Here is a 22,311-nt window from a genome sequence, read left to right on the forward strand (position 1 = left end):
TGTTATTAGATTTATTTAAAGGCTTTTCCCTTCTCATCCCCCTGTGTTGGTCTGTAGGACTGTCAGATGGAGCTGAATGACGAGGAGGGGCACCGCTGCTACCCGCTAGACGGCCACCTCCTCTGCCACGCCTGCCACCTGAAGCACATCGAGCCGGGCTGCGCCTCGCCCACCGCTGCCTCCTACCAGCACCAGTTCTAGTCCTAGGATCTAGTGCATGGTGCCACCAGGTGGCCCTCTGAACTAACTGCCAATAACCAACCACAACCAATCTGCCCAAAAAAGCTGTCTATAATGGTTGGAATGATAATGTATGCCTTTACTGTACATCTCTGATAGGGTTAATTGTGCGATTGGTTGATTGATTGATTGATTGCGTGTGTGTGTGTGTGTGTGCATGTAAATGAGATAGACCTGTTATTATTTTTTATGTAAAAATCTATTTCTCTATTGAAGACATTGTTTATTAGTTGTAAGGTGTTGAACTTTCATCTGACACGAATGTTAATAATCTGGAAATAACAAACTTTTTATCCTATATATATATATATATATATATATATATATATATATATATATATATATATATATATATATATATATAATCCAATGCCAAAGCACAGTTATATTTTGATGACTGATACCAAAACAATTAAGCATGGAATTATAACAATACAATTTATAGTCTCAGTTAGGTGCATTTTGTGTAAATAAGTATACATTTCATGTGCTTGTGTAAATATCTTGATCTTCATTTTCCCCTTTGTGTGCCATCAATTTCAGTTGCTCAGTTTTAATCAATGTATTTGTAGATACTGATACAGTAGAAATAGTTTGCATAGCTTAATAGAGAAATGTCCCAATTTTGTTGTATGTCTCTGTGTGTGGGTTATGAAGGTGTTTCCCCATTACATTTTATACTAGAAATACTTTCCTTCCTCATTTTAGTTAATATACAGGCAGTGTCTAGAAAGTCAAAGTTAGCATTTTAATACACAAACTGTACAGGGTCCCTTATCATTCCATGTCAGTGGGAATCATGTTGTATTAGTATTACATTTATATTGTTAAATTAACCCTGGATGTTCTGTTCCCAACACTGATACTGGGTTAATATTCTTAATGTCCTCTGTCACACACCACTCCTAGAATATACTTTCTATTGCATTATTAACCCAAATATGTCAGTTATGTTATGTCCGAGTGCTGCACCCAAAGCCAACAGTGTTTCCAAAATCCCTGCACACAATTACCACCTAAGTAGGTAGATTGCTAGGTTGATTCTATTCCAATAAACCCCTGAATGAAATATCTATGAACAACCCCTGATAACCCATTTTGGTTTGCAGTGATAAAAAAAGTGACTCTAAATGATTAAGTTTCAGTAGGCTCAGTCTATCATATTTCATGCTTTATTATATTTATGCTTGTTTTTAAAAATGTCAATGATCATTAATCACTTGTTCAAAGTACATGAAGTATGTGAAGTATTCCAGTAGCTTACTGTATTTAAAAATGATTTGAGAGATGTCCATATGAAATATATAAAACTAAAAAAATGCATTGTAATAGATTGTCAAATTGGCTGTCTCTTCTTCATGATCAAGTAGCCTATGTACAACAAAAGCATTTGCACACCTGTAGTAGGTATATCTTTACACAGGTATTTAGGATAATCCAAATAAGTGTAGCCTTAAAGGGCCAATCAGCAGTTACAACGATGGACCACCCATACACAAAAATGTATGCACGCATGACTGTAAGTCGCTTTGGATAAAAGCGTCTGCTAAATGGCATATTATTATTATTATTATTATTATAACAAAGTGTCCTCCCCACCACTGTTTCAGTAAAAAAATGAGGGATTGGGCTGGAGAAATGTAATCCCTCTCATATTCATAGCTATGGATGGAAAATTATAGTTTTATCCATGTTTTGAGGCTATACAGTGTTTGTTCACATTTACTTTGTTTACAAACATTGAGTAAAACAAGTTTATGTTTTGGGTTCTGATGGGGTCCGACAGTTAAACTAAATTCATGAGGCATTTATAAATTATATTCTTCAAGAATCAATGGGTACCAAGCATTAGTTTATGGATATAGCAACTGCTGATTGCCCCTTTAAGGCTATTAGGACACACAAAAACATATAAAATACAAAAGTTTGATCAACTGTAATATGTGCAGTAACGTTAGGCCAGACAGCAATGTTTTTTCAACAAACTCGCGGCAGGGCAGATTTTTTTTCAGTAGCCCCTAGGCGAGGAAAAGGTCCGAATCAGAGGAACCGAGTCAGTCAAGAGTTGAACTCAATCAAACAACTCATGATCCCATCGAAACAGAGAACCATGCCTTCATCATGACAACAAACAACCTATGGGTTAATTTTAGGAGAAATGTAAAAAATCCGAGAAGATCCGGAGAGAAAAATGAACCGAGCTAGCCAGGAGTCGAACCTAGAATCTTCTGATCCGTAGTCAGACGCGTTATCCATTGCGCCACTAGCCCGCTGAAAACAGCACAGGGACTGTCGTTCTATAAAGTTTTCATGCTCTGATATGAGGAATCGTACAGTAATAGTACGATTAATAAACTGTAACTTTGATTAAATAATGTATTTTTGTGTGCTACATAATATGTTGCTGCCTATAGTTTATCATAGTTTGCTAATTTACTACGATCTAAATGTCCGACTCTGGACGCGAACTCCGGTCCAGCCATTTACAATGATGTGCACATTCATTGACACGTCACTAGGTCAGACCTCCTCTAAAGATGGCGACCGCCTACGAGAGCTTCAACCTGTAAGTCTTGAAAATATATATCGTTTTCAGTCTTTTATTTTCAGAAGCTAGCTACTGCAACTTTTCTGGAAAAAATGCCATATTTTGACGAGAGAAAATAGTCGTAGGTGTAAGACTAGCGTTAGCTAGCATATGATAAGCTAGCTAGCTAACATTCAACTGCAATTACTGGCTGCAGTCATTCGTATGCGGGATTTGTTTCAGTTTACAGTACTGTAACTAGCTTACAGTTATGTCAAGGATGTGTAGTTGTGTTGTCTGTAACAGTACTTATCTAGCTATCTGCCTTTCGATTGAATGAGTGGTAGAATGCAATCGATCTGGTTGATGAAGCAGCTAACTAACTAGACAATACAGTTAGCTTAGCTGTTAACGTTAGTTAGCCTGAGCCAGCTAGCGAGTAGCTAGTATGTGTGAGCTGGTGGTGACGTTAGCTACTAACTAAGTTGAGCTTTGCCAAATCAAGCCAATGTTTTCCCTATGTATAAGGCGCGGTTCACAATGCCAGATGTTCGTCTACCAAGGTCACTGATTTTGTATCTCCATCCTCTGTGCCCACTCTCCCCCCATAGGCACACTACCCCAGAGAAGTTTTACATTGAGGCTTGTGATGACGGCTCCAATGATGTCCTGTCCATTGACAGGGTGTCCACAGAAATGATCCTCACCGGTATGTTGAGTAGGCCTATGTTAGACTGTGTGTGTTATCATGGCATGATGCTGTCTTATGCTGACCAAAGTCAATGGTGGTTTGTGATCATAAAGGCAATGAAAAAATGATGTGGCTCAGTTGGTAGAGCATGGTGCTTGCAACTGCAGGGTTGTGGGTTTTATTCCCACGGGGGACCAGTATGAAAATGTATGCACTCACTACTGTATGTCGCTCTGGATAAGAGTGTCTGCTAAATGACTAAAATGTTAAAAATGATGATGGTTTGTCCCTCTAGTGAGGAAGGACATTCCTCCCCTTGCGGTCACCAGGCCAATATGTGGCATCATGGGAACTATCCGTTTGGTGGCAGGTAGGTTCAGTCTTACACTCTGTCAACAAGAGTCAGTTCAGACTCTTCAGTAAAATTGTCCATTGAGAAGACTTTACCTGTGTATTACACAGTGTTTACTTTAGTGACACCTGTGCCCCTCTGCCTACCCTCCCCAGGCACGTACCTCATCGTTATCACAAAGAAGAAGAAGGTGGGTGACCTGTTGGGCCATGCCATGTGGAAGGCTATGGACTTTGACGTTATCTCCTACAAGAAGACTGTGCTGCACCTGACAGACAACCAGGTAGGGAGGTGTGAGTTGGGGCCCCAGTGCCAGCCCACAAGTCCACAGTCATGTAGAGCCTGGGTGCATATCAGGCCAAGAGCGTTTCACAATGATTCCTTGTTAATGACAGTGGGTTGTTTTGATGTGGATGCTGACGAGTCGAAACCCTAGCCTGATACTCTGGGTTATTTTTCTAAGATTAGCTAGCTGCTGAAGTCACTTGCCTTCGCTACTGTATGTGACCAATACGAAAGAAGCATAATGAACTGAGAATGCTAGGCATCTGAGCTGACATAGATGCCATGTGTTGAATTGGCTATGGAGCCGGTCAACGACAGACAGTGTGTCTGTAGACAGTCAAGTGTATGTGAAGGGCAAAGCTGTCTGTCAGTCAGAGAACGAGACCCCTTCTCACAGACAGAACAAGTACTGCTTTCAGACAGTGTCATCATCATGTAGCTGTTACAAGAACACTCTGTTCTGTCCCCAAGTCTAGACAAGTGTGTCTCTATTAGTGGGCATCTCTATGTTGGCTTCTAGTTGCAATACTGGTGGAGGAGATGTTATTTTTTATATATATATATATATATATCAATTTAGATTCCTTGTATATATTATTTTATACAAATAGTGGTAATCCGATACTGTCTAACCATCGTTCCACCTAATTTCTGTTTTGCTTTCCTTCTTCAACCTGCCTCCTGAGCACTCAACTTCGACCTCTTTTCTTTCCTTCTTCAACCTGCCTCCTGAGCTATCTTTGACCTCTGACCCCATCAGATGCAGGACAACAAAGCCTTCTTGTCCATGATCAACAGTGTTCTGCTCACAGACGGCTTCTACTTTGCCACAGACTACGACCTGACCCACACCCTACAGAGACTGGCCAACACCAGCCCTGAGTTCCAGGAGATGAGCCTGCTGGAAAGGGTGAGAGAATGAGTGGATGGAAAGAGAGATATAGAGGGAGGAAAATAGTGTAAAAACTTGTTTATATTTGGAGATACTCATTAAAACACGAGTAATGTGTTTGTACTTGTGTCCTATACAGATGCAGGGCATGCGGAAACACGTCGAATGGTATTATAAAGATTTGTTGTTTTCTTGCCCTCGTTTCTAGGCAGATCAACGGTTTTTGTGGAATGGTCACCTGTTGAGAGAATTCATGGCACAGCCAGAGGTAAGGACAGAAATGACACATGTTAACCACTTCTGGTAAATATAAAATGAATGCGCTCCAGTACAGGTCTTATGATCTTTCTAAACTGCATTGTCTCTGATCTTCTCTTGACAGCTGCACAGGTTTGCTTACCCAGTTGTCCATGGCTGTATCCTTTCATGTTTTTTTGTTGTTGCAAACTCCAGATGAAGACTTTTCCCGCTCTTCAGTTCTCATAAACAGGAAGACCTCATTACCACTTCTTGTAAGACAACAAATATTGCCCATGTGAGATATGTAATTCACGTGGCGGTTGTTTAGAGTGACTGAACTGTTAAACAGCATTGCAGTTTAAACCCTGTAATCTGTCATTGGTTGGAAATCTACCCTTGATGTGATCAGTTGCACGTGTGCACAACACACTAGATCACATGGTCATTTTCACATTCATATTTCCCCTTGAGCCTTGGGGTTTAGCTGTCTGAGTGGCTTGGATGTAAAGCAGCTAGTGATTACACTGGATTAGTCTTGTCATTCTTTTCCCTGAGAAAAACTTGGAAAACTGTTTGACAGACCATGTATATCAGTAGAAGTGAACTTGTGGTTTGCTCCTTTAGCCACAAGGGGGAGCTAGAGATTCATATAGGTCGTATTAAAATTGAGAAATTAGGGATATTGTATTTACAGACAATGGAAAGTGGATCCATTGACATAATATGATGAAGCCCACATTTCTAAGCATCACAACACTCCCAACTCCAAAGCATTTTCTGAAAAGGAGGCAAAGAAAGGTTGAATTCAGAAGGTAAAGTTAGGCTTTAAAGGTTAAGACTGTGCTATCCCTAACCACGTGTTGTCCAGTCATCATTATGAAGTCCTGCTGCATCAATGGGAAGATCTTTGACTGGAACATCATCTCCAGGCGGAGCTGCTTCAGGGCTGGAGTACGCTACTACGTCAGAGGTGACTGACTCCACATCCACCAGCATGTCTAACTGGAGCTTTCTGACTAGAGCAGGGATGATGGACAATCTTTTCATTTTTTCTTTTCATTTTTAGTCATTTAGCAGACGCTCTTATCCAGAGCGACTTACAGGAGCAATTAGGGTTAAGTGCCTTGCTTAAGGGCACATCGACAGATTTTTCACCTAGTCGGCTTGGGGATTAGAACCAGCGACCTTTCGGTTACTGGCACAACGCTCTTACCCACTAAGCTACCTGCCGCCCCATTTTCCACAGTGGACCGGTGTGGGTGCAGGGTTTTTTGTTCCAGCCAAACAGTAATACATACATCTGAGTCAAATAGGCTCCGTTTACACAGGCAGCCCAATTCTGTTATTTTTGTCACTAATTGGCCTTTTGACCAATCACATCAGCTCTGAAAAAGATCTGATGCGAAAAGATCTGATGTGATTGGTCAAAAGACCAGTTAGTGGAAAAAATATCAGAATTGGGCTGCCTGTGTAAACACAGCCTTAGTCAACTAGTCAGTCCCCAGCTAGCACATTTGGTTCCTTTTGAAGTTGTGGGAACATACGTTTTTGGTTTCACATTGGTTCTGGGAACGAAGCCATACGTTTCCTGAGTGGTAAAACAGAGCTTTTTTTTTTTAAAACGTTCTGAGAACGGAAGTAAACATGTTGCCTGTTATGGGAAGATACTTTTTTTTGTTTGCAGGGAGGTTATGAGAACGTTTTACTATGGTTCCCTGAAAGTTTTCCTGGGAGGTTTTATTAACGTGATGAGAATGGATATTATAGGTTATTTGAAGGTAATTAAATAACGTTCTGAGCAAATGTTTCAATAAGACTTTTAACACTGCGATCTTAGTTTGGGTTAACTGTTTTTAGCACAGATAGGACACATGGAAATTCATATGCTTAGGCATTAATCATGCAAACACTTTTCTTTTTTTATTGTGGCAAGGTGTCAGGGAGATTTGAACCTATGCTGTTCTGTTCTCGATCCATGTAATTAGTCCACTGCGCCATCAGGATGGAGCTAGTGTGCCATATATTTTTTTACAATACAAAGCTGTTCATTTTAGTCTATAATTAATATTATTCCCAATGTCAAACCACTTGGAGAACGTTCCTAGGACATTACAAACATTGAAATTCAGTGTAACTTTTAGGAAATGTCAAGTTCCTTAAATGTGCTGAGAATGATCCAAAGCCAAGTGACTATCCTGCACCATTCCCAGAAAGTTGTGGGAAGGTTGTTTGCAAAATAACCATAGGACAACCACACTCTCAACAAGCTCTAAGAAATATGGTTCTCAGAACCTTATATGCTAGCTGGGTCTTCAATCAATATTTTGATTAGTGGAATCAGGTGTTTTACAGCTGGTTGGAACGAAACCCTGCACACACACCAGCCCTTTGCAGATAATATTGGGCTAGTCCACTTCTTATATGTTTACTGTCAAACACTCCTCACTCTGACCACTCTGAGACGCATGATTACATAATGTCTATTTGGTCCTTCAGGCATCGACTCAGAGGGTCATGCAGCTAACTTTGTGGAGACAGAGCAGATTGTCCAGTACAACGGGGGCAAGGCCTCATTCGTACAGACCCGAGGCTCCATCCCCTTCTACTGGTCCCAAAGACCCAACCTCAAGTACAAACCAAAACCTCAGATCAGCAAAACCATCGACCATGTAAACTACCTGTTACAATATTCATATAATTTGAAATGATATTTCATATTCAAATGTAAAAACATTTTAATGCACAGTAGTAGTAATTTAATTACAGTAGAGGTATGTGATATTGAGTATTACTATACTGAGTCATACATTCTTTCTTACCTTTACTGTCCTGCTTTCACAGCTGGATGGCTTCCAACGGCATTTTGACTCGCAGATCATCATTTATGGAAAGCAAGTGATTTTAAATCTGATCGACCAGAAAGGCTCAGAGAAGCAGTTGGAACAGGCCTTTGACAAAATGGTGTCCAGCTTGGGCAACGGCATGGTTAAGTAAGGACTATAGCTTTTACCCATCATTCATTCTGATCCCACTATGCACGTCTTCTTCTAACATCATCCATGTCTTTTTTTTAGAGGTTAACGTTCTGTCTAAAGGCATGGAACTCCATATAACCCCTTAAAGAAAATTATTTAGTTGGATTTTACATAACTTTTCTCCCTGTACTGTGCACCTCTAGGTACATAGCGTTTGACTTCCACAAGGAATGCAGTCGGATGAGATGGCATCGCCTGCAGATCTTAGTCGATATGGTGACAGAGATGCAGGATGAGTATGGGTAGGTATTTAGTCTGTTATTCTGTGTTTGTGTACTTTGTTTTTTGGGGGGGTTTCATCTCTGTCTGTGGTTTGCTGATTTGTTTTGTTTTTGTGACAAATGTTATTGTAAAAAGAGCTATATTTAGGAATCAAATTGTTTGATTGATTGGTTGAGTTGATTGGTTGGTCAGGTACTTCCTGGTTGATGTGGATGGGAACGTTCTGGTGCAACAGGAAGGGATGTTCCGCAGTAACTGCATGGACTGTCTGGACCGTACCAACGTCATCCAGAGTCTGCTGGCACGACGCTCACTGCAGTCACAGCTGGAGGTGGGAACCACCAATCAGACATGCCCACACTGACTAGACACGCCCATTACATATAGACACTCCCACTAGTTCTAGACACTCCTACCACATCCATCTAGACCACTGGTGTCAAACTCATTCCACGGAGGGCCAAGTGGCAGTGGGTTTTCTCTCTTCCCTTGTATTTGATTGATGAATTAAGGCCACTAATTAGTAATGAACTCCCCTCATCTGGTTGTCTAGGTCTTAATTGAAAGGAAAAACCAAAAACCAAAAACCAGCAAACACTAGGCCCTCTATGGAATGAGTTTGACATCCCTGATCTATACACTTCCACCACATCTAGACTCACTCTATCTGTCTTTGACATAATGAGCAATGTCGTGGACCTCTCTGTCCCACCATCAGGAGTTTTACTGTTCAATAAAGGTGTAGACCTAGCCAATCCCCTGAATCTGATTGCGACCATCTTGGTTCCGCCTTGCCCCTTATGGTCAGGCCACTGCAGTATCTCACCACACTTCTTTGTTTATCTGCAGCGACTTGGAGTTCTCCACATGGGCCAGAGGATTGAAGATCAGGCCGACTTCGAGAAGATCTACAAAAATGGTTAACCTCAGCTGAAATCTGAACACTTTCCTACCCCTCTGCCAGAATGAGCACATCATTATCTTCCTAATGAGATTATTCCAACACTATGGTTTAACATGATTGAAATCCTCCCCTTTTTCCACTGACTAAATCTGTTTTCTCTTTCTTCCCCCCCCCCATCTCTCCCTTTCCCTCTCTCACCCCTGCTCTCTGCAGCGTGGGCAGACAATGCCAATGCGTGTGCCAAGCAGTACGCTGGCACAGGGGCCTTGAAGACAGACTTCACAAGGTGAGAGAGAGGGGCTCACGTGCTTCTTGCTAATCTGGTGATTAGCCAGCTAGGGCACAGGACTGGCTCTCTTCATAGAAACACACTCCATTCCATCAGGAAGTCACTGAGTTCATCTGGCTGTAGGAGGATATTATGGATTCGATTAGAACTTGTCCATTATACAATGACAGAGAACTAGTTGTCTTTCTGCTCGCACAGTACCCATCCCACTGTCAGTCACAACCCACACACACCCATGTAGTTAACTAGTTGTCTTTCTGCTGGCACAGTACCCATCCCACTGTCAGTCACACCCCACACACACCTATGAAATTAACTAGATGTCTTTCTGCTGGCACGGTACCCATCCCACTGTCAGTCACACCCCACACACCCATGAAGTTGGCCATGCATAATTGTCTATGCACTACATCAAAACATTGTACTGGTTTTGGTGATGCATATTGAATGGACTGCTGCCCTTATCTTAGAACATGGAGGATTAGGATGTTTTGCTAGTGACCTTTGTGATAACCAGGATGAAAACTGAGCAAGAGCGTGCTCAGGAAAGGGTGGAGGATGACGACGATGATTATTTGTAGTGTGTGTGAGAGAGATGATTATGACAGTGATGAGTGATGACTGAAGCGGTGCTCATGTCTCAGAACAGGGAAGAGGACACAATGGGGGCTGGTGATGGACGGCTGGAACTCCATGATCAGATACTACAAGAACAACTTCTCAGACGGCTTCAGACAGGTGTGTGTGTGCATGTGTGCCAGTTATTAGTCATGTTTTTTGTAAATGTGACTAATAAAAATCCTTGAAGTGTGTGTGGTAACTGATAATTGAGACCTCTCTCCTGATCCCTAGGACTCCATTGATCTGTTCCTGGGTAACTATGCCATTGACGAGGCAGACATGACCACACCCCTTCACGAGCCCAAAGACTGGAAGTTCCTCACGGTGAGATCTGATTGGCTAGGCTTGACCAGTGCTATGTATACTGATTGGCTACATTATGTGTTGGTTTCATTCACAGGCGGTACATTGAGATTCCGTTGTATCTTATTTAATCTCCTGTTTCCCCTCTCCCCCTCTAGTTGCCCATTATCATGGTTGTGGCATTCTCCATGTGTATCATCTGCCTCCTCATGGCTGGTAAGACAGCAGTGGACTCCCTTGTAAATCATGCATCGAATTTGTATGAAAATTCTAGTTACACCTGCACTGATCTCAAGTTAGGATTTGGTCCGTAAAGACATTTTGCAGCACTTCATTTTACAATACTGTTTCCACTGGTACTAAACTGGTATTGACTAGGCAAGTATGTGATATCAATGGTACTTTTTCGGTACTTAGTTATTACCCATAGTGACCCTCAGTGTCCCCCCTCAGGTGACACTTGGACGGAGACCCTGGCGTATGTGCTGTTCTGGGGCACAGCTAGCTTCGTGACGGCCGGCGTCATCCTCTTCAACGGTCGGGAGTTCGTAGACGCGCCCAAGCTGGTCCAGAAGGAGAAGATGGACTGAATGTGTGCGTGTGGAAAGCAGTTACGCCCCACAGACTTCTCCTCCTCCACTTCACCTCTCTCTTCTTCATCGTACAACCAGCATCAGCGGGCCTGGAGCCTGTACTGATTACTGACCCATGAGGAAGAGGAAGAGGAGGAGGGTGAGGGTGGGGTGAGAGAAAGGCCATGTGTATGATGTAGTGCTGCGAAGCACACAGAGACTGGCTCTGCACTGGCCTGCTGCTGTCCACACCACTAAGCACAATGTTTGGGCTGGGGCTGGGGAAGATCCCTACCCTAACCTTGTCCATAGACTGACTGTATAAGCTGTAAACTGTCTGGTTTTATGATACAATACCCCACTACGGTAACACAGTGCCCCCGCTGCACGGAATGCATATGAACGGACACTGGCCCTGCTGTGTTGTTGCCACAGCAACCGTGACAAGGGAACTACTTTTTATTTTTTTCTTGCCTTTTTGTCGTCTTTGTTAATTTGTCGCCTTCTAGCTACATCATGTCATATTTGCTCTGTTGGTTGCCATATTGTTTCAGTGTCATTGCCCCCGAGTGGTCGATCTGAACCATGCTAGTGTCTTAGTGTGATAGCTGACCTATGGGGTACCAGTGGCTGTCTGACGGCCCAGCCCAGGCCAAGATCCCATAACTAGCTCACCAATAGTCATGGAGAGAATGTGCTAGCTGGCCAATGGTTGGGGAGAGAATGTTCTAGCTGACCAATAGTCAGATAGAGAATGTGCTAGCTGGCCAATAGTTGGGGAGAGAATGGGCCGAACTGTCTCAATAGGGAACTTTAGTTATGGTGTCCCACCAACATTAATGCCATTGTAACTGGCCATTATATTCCTGCTCACTGCACTTCTGAGTGCACAGACCCTCAAAGGGTTTCACATGAGGATTCCTCTGAGATGTGACGAGAGGGATGTTTGTCTGTGTGGTCTGTCTGGCAGTCTTCCCAGGAATGGAAAGCTTCATGAAACTGCTGGAAAGACAAATCCTCATTAGTTTCTAACAACTAAAAGGTGTGAGAGAGCATCAAACTATATACTATAGTGAGTAGGATCTGTCTTCGACCAGTAGACTGGAAGGCCCAGGCCTAGGCTAATAATGAAGCATGGATTTAAAGGACCAATGCAGCCATTTTAATCTCAATATCAAATCATTTCTGGGTGATTTCATCAAAATTGTCAAAAAGGAAGACAAAAAAGCTTCTTAGCAAATAATTGGGAGTGGTTTTTGGGGAGGGGAAAACTGAACTAGCTGTTATTGGCAGAGAGGTTTGGCACTCTTTCTTATTCGTCTATTAACTAATTTACCATCTGGTGATGTCACCAGGCAGGCCAAAACTCCATCCCACCCAAAAAGGCAGAAATGTCAGGCAGTCTTTTCAAACACTAAAAGAGCATTATCATCATTTTCACAGTATTTTTCCAACCTGGAAATATATATAAAACACAGGAAAATCTAGTTTTTGACTGAACTGTGCATTTAAACGAACCAAAGTCTCATGGGGCTTTGGGGACTTAAATGCCACTTGTCCCCTATGACGATTTCTAAGTGTTTTAGTGTCTCTCTGGGTGGGAATGTGAACTGTTGCTCTCTCTTACACAATCTTTCTCTATAATATTTATCCTTTGATTATTGTCTCTGTGCTGAGCTCTTTTAGGCTGTTCTGTAGCACTAGCCCTAAGTCAAATTCTGCTGCCTTACCACAGGTCATTATAAGAGACGGGGTGTTTAGTAGCAGGATTGGGGCCAATTCCATTTCAATTCAGTCAATTCAGGAAGTAGATTCCAATTCACAATTTTAGTCTCATTGAAAAGCATTGAGAACATTTTTAATTGGAATGGGAATTTCAGTTTACTTCCTGCATTGCCTGAATTGAAATTAAACTGAGCCCAACACTGGTGTATAGTGTACATAATCATTACAGGATCACACTTAACTTACCTGCTGTCAGAGTGGCACCTGCTGATCTGAGAATGTTAAGAAAAAAAGTATGTCATATTGTTAATATTAAATTGATTATATTGCCGCTTATGTGTCTTTCTACTTCAACTGTAGTGGTCCAAAATGACAATGAGATAGATTATGTATGTCCTATAACTTTACATGCAGTGGTTCAATAATACATTAGTGTATGGTTACTAGGATAATGCATAAGTCCAGTTATTATGGCCCTGTGTAGCTCAGTTGGTAGAGCATGGCGTTTGCAATGCCAGGGTTGTGGGTTCGATTCCCACGGGGGGCCAGTATGAAAGAAATGTATGCTCTCACTAACTGTAAGTCGCTCTGGATAAGAGCGTCTGCTAAATGACTCAAATGTAAAATTATGCTTCTCAAAGCATGCTGAAATGGCTCACTTGCTGTAGCTATAACCCTCGGAACACATCGGATGCCATGCCAATGGACAACAGTACATTCCGCTGTGCATTATCAGCCATAAGCCTATCAAATTCAAGAATCAGCCAGCATAGTGTCTCTTGCTGATCTGTGTTTTTAAACAGATGATTTAGGTGCCATGTAAGCCTAGATACAATTTAATGTAATGACAAAGCGTTGTGTGTTTGTAAGAATGATGCGCTAAATGATCAATACAAAAGATGATTGTGCTATTTAAGCCGACTGTCACTGTTTTCACTGATAACTGAGTAATGTTTGAACGGTTTTAGACAATCTTTGTGGTTTGACTGCTTTACCAATGAAAATGGGTTGCTACTGTCAGCTCAATGCAGTATGAAGAAAACGAGCTGAACCACAGTTTTAATTGTTTTATAGGCCTATGTTATTGTCACAAGTTTTTGTTTTGTTTATCAGAGGATTTATTTTATTTTTATTTTTATTTTTTATTTTATTATCAAGGATATTAATTTGTTATTATTTTGTTTTTTGTCACTGAACATCATTGATGTGTCCAAGAAATGTGTAATAAATGTATCATCAGTCATTCTGTTCCAGTTCCTGATATTTTTCTATAGAAATTGTTATTTTAAACAAAATGTAGCCTATTTATTGTCCATAGTGTTTTCTGGTTTAGTTCAGCTTTATTACGTGACAATATGGAGCATACTATTGGTACCGTAATAAGAAGTAATGTCCTTCCTTATTTCCTTTAGGGGGTAGTTTATGAATGTGTGTAGCAGTCCATTTTAGAAAGTGTATTCTTTATTAGTTAATGGTTAATCATTGTCTGATTTCTTATCAGATAACTTTTATACACTGTATGTAAGGCTTTTATGTTATTGCTTTTATGTTCCTCATAACATCTAGTAGGATCACTTCTCATCAGCATACACTCATAGTTACTGGTAGCATTGTAGTTCCTCTTGATTCAATTGGCTATGCTGTTTTGCCTTTTTGAAGAGTAATGGTAATTCTACAGGGTTGAAGATAGGCTGTCATATCAGCTTTATAACAAAACTCCCCATTATATCCATGTGTCATACAGTCGGCCTACATATCTCTCTACACATGATGTCTTCAACAATGATCCTCACGGAAGTAAAGATCACAGATCATGATCTGTGTTCATTTGTGTTCATGTTTAATTAAATTGAAACTATGAAATTATCCTCAAGGAGGAGATTAAGGAGTTGGCATGCCAAGATCATTGTCATGACATGTGAGCGGGAGTTTTGCATACAATGAGGGATCAAGGATCGATTTTGGAACTAGATGTTCTTACTCTAGTTTGAGGATGTTCATGTACAGCCTGTTTAGCTGGTATTCCCATCATCTAGACCAAGGTTTGTTTTAGAGCGAAAATGATTTGGAAGGAAGGGGGGTGCAAAGGTTTTGAGCCCTGTTTATACCTGGTTTATCCCTGTCCACATTTTCAGAAATGTATCTACGCATGGTATTAAAATGTGTCTCAACCATCCACTGTCTGCACAGTTTTTCCTGGTCCCTCCCTGTATCCAAATATTAGAATACTATTCTTTCATAATAATGTTTTTATTTATTTTAAGACACACATTGATGCCATAAGTCAATGGTGCCACCTGACAATGATTTTAGAGGGAGGGATAATTATGATTTAAATGGTTTCTCTGTCCAGATCCGTCTAAACTTGTAAAGATATCCAGACCATGCGTGCCTGACTACCCCCAGAGGTGGTTAGGATCACAATGAGTCTTTTAATAATTCACACCTGTCTAAAAATGTGGGCACAATCAGAATATAGACGAGATCAGGACAAAGGACGCATGATAGCATCAGGTAAGCTATAAACGGGGCTTTGGAGCAGTGAACATTTTAGAATCATTGAGATCAGCTGTGTGGGTGCTCTTAGCCTATATTAATGGATCATCTCACTGTAATACACCGGTCAATAGTGGTTGCAATTGGCCCAATCTCTAACATTGTGACTGTATATCCCTGTTCTTGTCTAACCCCACATACACATCCGTTGTGCCTTACCCAGGTCAGGGCCTACCAGGGACACCAGGTGCCATAGGCCTACACAGAATGCAAAGATCCAAAAAACAGAAAGGTCTGATGAAATGATGCCTTAGGTGAGTGAATATAACTCAGCTCTGTCAATAGGGCTGCAAGTTCCAACAGAATCACCTACAGTATATTCACAACTGCCCTTAATAAGTATTTCATTATTCAAAACTGTTTTCCTGACAGTTTTCCACTAGGTGGCATATTGCCACAAAGCGGTACCCACCCTAACTAGTGCTGGCACACATAACAGAAAGTCCTTGCATTTTTGAACAAAATGTTTGAGGATGTGCATGTACAGCCTGATCTTGCTGTTATTCCCATAGTCTGTGATGCCTTGAGGCACAGTATGTCAGTATGTTGATTTTACTTGATTTTATTAGGATCCACATTAGCTGACGCCATGACGACAGCTACTCTTCCTGGGGTCTGACACATAAGGAAAAATACCTTACAAAAACATTGACAAGTAGACATTACAGACATTTAAAATATCTGAAAGGTAACATTTAACAGTCAATTATCATATTCAGTGATCAGTATCAGTCATATGGTCAATCTCATTAGATTAGGTTGTTTTCTTGAATATGAATGTACTTTTCCCTTGGGAAATGTCAACCCACTATCACAAATTATTTTGAAATACACAGGAAAAAGTAAAACAAAAAAAATAATTCACCAAAATGTTTTTATTCAGTGCATTTCAATCACAGATGAAGGCAGTAGGCTATACTTTTTTTGTGTGACTTTTACAATTTTTGAATAAGTAATTTGTGTCTATTTCATAATAATCTGTGATAGTGTGTTGCAGAGTCAATAGTGTGTGATTGCGGCCCGCAATTTGGGGCATTCCTGCATTTCAGCATTCCTGCCTATACACGGAACAAGATCCCACAACTAATGAATGCCAACAGGCTACTTAAGTATGATCCCCAATCAGAGACAACGAGCGACAGCTGCCTCTGATTGGGAATCACACCCGGCCAAACATAGAAACACAATACCTAGAATCTAAACATAGAAATAATAACATAGATCTCCACACCCTGACTCAACATACAAGAGTTCCATAAGTCAGCCCCCCCCCCCAAAGGTGCGGACTCCGACCGCACAAACCTGACATAACAGGTTAGGGTCCGGGTGGGCATTCCGCCTCGGAGGCGGATCTGGCTCCGGGCGTGACGACCTCATTCTCTCAGCCTCCCCGTTGCACCCCTGGTCTGGTCTGGACCTCGGCGCGCTGCTTCTCCTCTCCTTCCTCCCACGATGCACCAAGCCCTGTCTGGACCCTGGTGTGGGAGACCCCGAACCTGGAGAGGGGCTGACGTCTGGGCCTGGATCGGCAATCCTCCCGCGATGCACCAAGCCCTGTCTGGACCCTGGTGTGGGAGACCCCGAACCTGGAGAGGGGCTGACGTCTGGGTCTGGACTGGAGCCGCTAACCGGAGCTGGACTGGGCACCGGTGGAGCGGACTGCTCTGGCTCCGTAGTGGAGCTGCTGACCGGAGCTGGACTATGCACCGGTGGAGCGGACTTCTCTGGCTCCGGAGTGGAGCTGCTGACCGGAGCTGGACTGGACCCCGGTGGAGCGGACTGCTCTGGTTCCGGAGTGGATCCGCTGACCGGAGCTGGACTTGGCACCGGTGGAGCGGACTGCTCTGGCTCCGGAGTGGAACTGCTGACCGGAGCTGGACTAGGCACCGGTGGATCGGACTGCTCTGGTTCCGGAGTGGAGCAACCGACTGGAGCTGGATCAGGCACCGGTGGAGCGGACTACTCTGGCTCCGGAGTGGAGCAGCTGGAACGGGCACGGGCCGTGCCGGACTGGACCCACGCACCACTGGTCTGGTGCGAGGAGCAGGCACGGGCCGGACCGGACTAGGAACATGCACCACTGGCTTGGTACGAGGAGCAGGAACGGGCCGGGCCGGACTGGCGACACGCACCACTGGCTTGGTGCGGGGAGCAGGCACAGGCCGTACCAGACTGGGAACGCGCACCACTGGCTTGGTGCGAGGAACAGGAACGGGCCGGGCCGGACTGGGAACACACACCACTGGTCTGGTGCGAGGAGCAGGAACGGGCCGGGCCGGACTGGGGACACACACCACTGGCTTGGTGCGGGGAGCAGGTACGGGGCGTACCGGGCTGGCGACACGCACAACTGGCTTGGTGCGAGGAACAGGAATGGGCCGGGCCGGACTGGGAACACGCACCACTGGTCTGGTGCGAGGAGCAGGAACGGGCCGGGCCGGACTGGGGACACACACCACTGGCTTGATGCGGGGAGCAGGATCGGGGCGTACCGAGCTGGCGACATGCACCACTGGTTTGGTGCGAGGAGCAGGGACGGGCCGGGCCGGGCCGGCGACACACACCACTGGCTTGGTGCGGGGAGCAGGCACAGGCCGTACCGAGCTGGCGACACGCACCACTGGTTTGGTGCGAGGAGCAGGGACGGGCTGGGCCGGACTGGCGACACGCACCACTGGCTTGGTGCGGGGAGCAGGCACGGGCTGTACCGGACTGGGAACACGCACCACTGGCTTGGTGCGAGGAACAGGAACGGGCCGGGCCGGACTGGGATCACGCACCACTGGTCTGGTGCGAGGAGCAGGAACGGGCTGGGCCGGACTGGGGACACACACCACTGGCTTGGTGCAGGGAGCAGGTACGGGGCGTACCGAGCTGGCGACACGCACCACTGGTTTGGTGCGAGGAGCAGGGATGGGCCGTACTGGACTGGTGAGGTGCACTGGTGACACAGTGCGTAGAACCGGAGCAGGATATACTGGACCTTGGAGGTGTACTGTAGGTCTGGAGTGTACAGCTGGCACAACCCGTCCTGGCTGGATGCCCACTTTCGCACGGCACGTGCGGGGCGCTGACACAGGACGCACTGGGCTGTGAACATGCACTGGCGACACAGTGCGTAGGACTGGCGCAGGATATACTGGACCGTGGAGGCGCACTGGAGACCAGGAGCGTTGAGCCGGCACAACCCGTCCTGGCTGGATGCCCACTTTCGCACGACACGTAAGGGGCGCTGGCACAGAACGCACTGGGCTGTGCATGCGCACTGGCGATACAGTGCGTATCTCCGCATACATGGGTTCCTCAATTAACCCACGCTCCTTATGTTGCCTGACCAGCTCCTCTCTCCGTGCATCTACTTCCTCCTTCTCCCTACGAGCCTCCTGCAGTGCCTCCTCTTGAATGGAGCTCTCCCGCTCTATTCTCGCTATCAGCCCCCGTAATGTGGTGGCCTCCTCTCTTACCCTGCAGATCCGATCCTTCTCTCTCTCTCGGCAATCCTCCTCCATTGAGGACTCCTCCGGGAGCCCCCATGAGTTGCGGAACAGAAACTCATTGTCGTCGTCATCCTCCGACTCCTCAGTATAAAGCTGTTCCCACTCTTGTTCCCATGGTCGTAGGGACTCAACTCGAACCTTCAGCTCCCTCCACAGATTTTCTATGGGATTAAGGTCTGGAGACTGGCTAGGCCACTCCAGGACCTTAATGTGCTTCTTCTTGAGCCACTCCTTTGTTGCCTTGGCCGTGTGTTTTGGGTCATTGTCATGCTGGAATACCCATCCACGACCCATTTTCAATGCCCTGGCTGAGGGAATGAGGTTCTCACCCAAGATTTGACGGTACATGGCCCCGTCCATCATCCCTTTGATGCGGTGAAGTTGTCCTGTCCCCTTAGCAGAAAAACACCCCCTTAGCATAATATTTCCACCTCCATGTTTGACGGTGGGGATGGTGTTCTTGGGGTCATAGACAGCATTCCTGCTCCTCCAAACACGTCGAGTTGAGTTGATGCCAAAGAGCTCGATTTTGGTCTCATCTGACCACAACACTTTCACCCAGTTCTCCTCTGAATCATTCAGATGTTCATTGGCAAACTTCAGATGGCCCTGTATATGTGCTTTCTTGAGTAGGGGGACCTTGTGGGCGCTGCAGGATTTCAGTCCTTCACGGCGTAGTGTGTTACCAATTGTTTTCTTGGTGACTATGGTCCCAGCTGCCTTGAGATCATTGACAAGATCCTCCCGTGTAGTTCTGGGCTGATTCCTCACCGTTCTCATGATCATTGCAACTCCACGAGGTGAGATCTTGCATGGAGCCCCAGGCCGAGGGAGATTGACAGTTATTTTGTGTTTCTCCCATTTGCGAATAATCGCACCAACTGTTGTCACCTTCTCACCAAGCTGCTTAGCGATGGTCTTGTAGCCCATTCCAACCTTGTGTAGGTCTACAATCTTGTCCCTGACATCCTTGGAGAGCTCTTTGGTCTTGGCCATGGTGGAGAGTTTGGAATCTGATTGATTGATTGCTTCTGTGGACAGGTGTCTTTTATACAGGTAACAAGCTGTGATTAGGAGCACTCCCTTTAAGAGTGTGCTCCTAATCTCAGCTCGTTACATGTATAAAAGACACCTGGGAGCCAGAAATCTTTCTGATTGAGAGGGGGTCAAATACTAATTTCCCTCATTAATATGCAAATCAATTTATAACATTTTTTTGTTGTTATTCTGTCTATCACTGTTCAAATAAAACTACCATTAAAATTATAGACTGATCATTTCTTTGTCAGTGGGAAAACGTACAAAATCAGCAGGGGATCAAATACTTTTTTCCCTCACTGTAGTTAAGCCTAAAATGGCGCCAATGCATGTTACTTCAGTATTATGCCCCACCCTTTCCGGTTTCATATGGGATTCAGTGAGATTCCACCATTCAGTTATGTTGTAATGCCCAAGGCATTAATGTGTTACTACTGCCACCTAGTGATGCTTTAGATTTGACCCTTTATGTGTAGTAAACTGTTATAGTGATCCCTTTATAGTTTATATTGTAAGTAATGTCATTGTATAATTGTATAATTGCACTCTGCATTCTACTTCTTCTGATAGGACAACCACACACAAGCACTATCACCTTTCCCCATCCACAGTTATGGATCAGTGGTACAGGCAGTAGCCTTCCTAGTGATCATGCCATAGCCCTGTACATATTCCTTCAGTAAACTACAAGCCAACTGTTCACTGTGTCTTGCCATCATTGTGTTTTGACGACTCCCAGAGTCGAATCAAACCAAACCAGAAACCTAAGAATAATACCTAGTCCTTTAGCCCTCCATTACACATAATATTTGTAAACGGACCAGAATATCCTTATACACAATATATACAAAAGTATGTGGACACCCCTTCAAATTAGTGGATTCGGCTATTTCAGCCACACCCGTTGCTGACAGGTGTATAAAATCGAGCACACAGCCATGCAATCTCCATAGACAAACATTGGCAGTAGAATGGCCTTACAAAAGAGCTCAGTGACTTTCAACGTGGCACCATCATAGGATGCTACCTTTCCAACAAGTAAGTTAGTCAAATTTCTGCCCTGGTAGAGCTGCCCCGGTCAACTGTAAGTGCTGTTATTGTGAAGTGGAAATGTCTAGGAGCAACAATGGCTCAGCCGTGAAGTGGTAGGTGTGGTAGAAATGTTTAACTCAAAAATATCTCTAAAAAAATCAGAGCTTGTGAATTCAGAATATACTTTATTAAAGCGTAACAAAGCCGAGCTGGTCCATGGAGCAACTCCTTTTATACAGACACAAATGCATAGTCATGCTTATACAACCTACACAGTTACTCCATTATATGTACATGATTAACATCCTTCGGTGTCACATGTGGTTTACTCACGAGGGCTATGTGCGCTTCTCTAAATGGTGCCTCTGTCACTTATCTCATTATATTGGTGGCGTGACTCAACAAATTATATACATACGTACGTTAAAGAACAATCACACTCTGTATTGACTATATTCACTATCCAGGCATGCATCTGGAGTACAAAGTATCAATCATGTTCATTCTGTTTTACCCTTATCATTTCATAACACATTATAAAACATATCAATTAATACTTAAACATGGTTTACACATGTCATGTCCATAACATACATTTAAGCCTTTCCCAACAGCCATCCTCCAAGGACCCTGAGCCACTATGGTTTTTCCTTGTGACTATGTGCATGTGGCTATGTGTGTCAGGTCATAAGCACAAACAAGTGATAACACTAGTTCCATTGTCACTCCAATCTCCACACAGCCACAACGAGAAGTTTTATCTCCGTCACATGTCATTGACATACCCAGACCAGCTGCAGGGAGTTAGAGGGAACCATTCTTTATCAGAAGCACAGCATTTGCGCTAAATAAATGTCTCTGCTCTTTTTTAACCCTTTAATTGGTTCTTAATCCATAAACATTTAAGGCATATAGGCATTTCATTCTATAACATATGTACTAGAAAATCATCCATATATTCCCCCTTTGGGACTTTCTAAGTCCCAACCAATAAAACAAAAGTTAACACAAAATGAGTGTAAGCATGTGCATATACTTATTCTTAGCCTTGCCATTTATGATTTCATTTTATAAGAATATATATTCAGACCAATGTATCTTCCTCATTGTCTGACCCATCACGATGAGGACGAGGAGCCCAGTCAGGTACTGGGTACAAGTCCGGAAGGTTTCCCTCTAAGCTAACCTCCAATTGTTGCTGTTGAGCTTAGTAACCATGACAGGCCCATCCACCCCCAGGGACAACACCATACAGACATTCAGGATTCCCAAATGGGCAGTCCATTGGTC

General features: G+C 43.8%; 2 protein-coding genes and 1 non-coding gene across 3 annotated transcripts in view; 2 read left to right on the top strand and 1 right to left on the bottom strand.

Moving 5' to 3' along the window:
• The window catches only part of LOC121543014 (Wilms tumor protein 1-interacting protein), a 35,131-nt gene extending 34,553 nt beyond the window's left edge, over window positions 1–578 (top strand). Inside the window, exon 8 of the mRNA XM_041852686.1 lies at window positions 58–578. Within this exon, the coding sequence (XP_041708620.1) occupies window positions 58–201 (144 nt within the window). The 3' untranslated portion in view covers window positions 202–578. The remainder of the gene's footprint in view (window positions 1–57) is intronic.
• A 1,859-nt stretch (window positions 579–2,437) lies between these two features.
• On the bottom strand, window positions 2,438–2,510 carry trnar-acg. Its single transcript has one exon. It is a non-coding gene; the product is annotated as a tRNA-Arg (tRNA).
• Window positions 2,511–2,750: 240 nt separating this feature from the next.
• LOC121543015 (phosphatidylinositol-3-phosphatase SAC1-B) lies at window positions 2,751–12,504 on the top strand. Its single transcript, XM_041852688.2, has 18 exons — window positions 2,751–2,806; window positions 3,379–3,476; window positions 3,754–3,828; window positions 3,966–4,093; window positions 4,856–5,005; window positions 5,196–5,255; window positions 5,370–5,403; window positions 6,096–6,197; window positions 7,724–7,896; window positions 8,069–8,217; window positions 8,406–8,504; window positions 8,677–8,815; window positions 9,334–9,403; window positions 9,602–9,674; window positions 10,322–10,415; window positions 10,530–10,622; window positions 10,760–10,817; window positions 11,055–12,504. Exons 1-18 carry the CDS (start codon window positions 2,778–2,780, stop codon window positions 11,189–11,191), a joined length of 1,761 nt encoding a protein of 586 aa, XP_041708622.1. The 5' UTR covers window positions 2,751–2,777; the 3' UTR covers window positions 11,192–12,504.
• Window positions 12,505–22,311: the final 9,807 nt, after the last annotated feature.

This window comes from Coregonus clupeaformis, chromosome 28 (genome assembly GCF_020615455.1).
Source record: "Coregonus clupeaformis isolate EN_2021a chromosome 28, ASM2061545v1, whole genome shotgun sequence".
Taxonomy (NCBI): domain Eukaryota; kingdom Metazoa; phylum Chordata; class Actinopteri; order Salmoniformes; family Salmonidae; genus Coregonus; species Coregonus clupeaformis.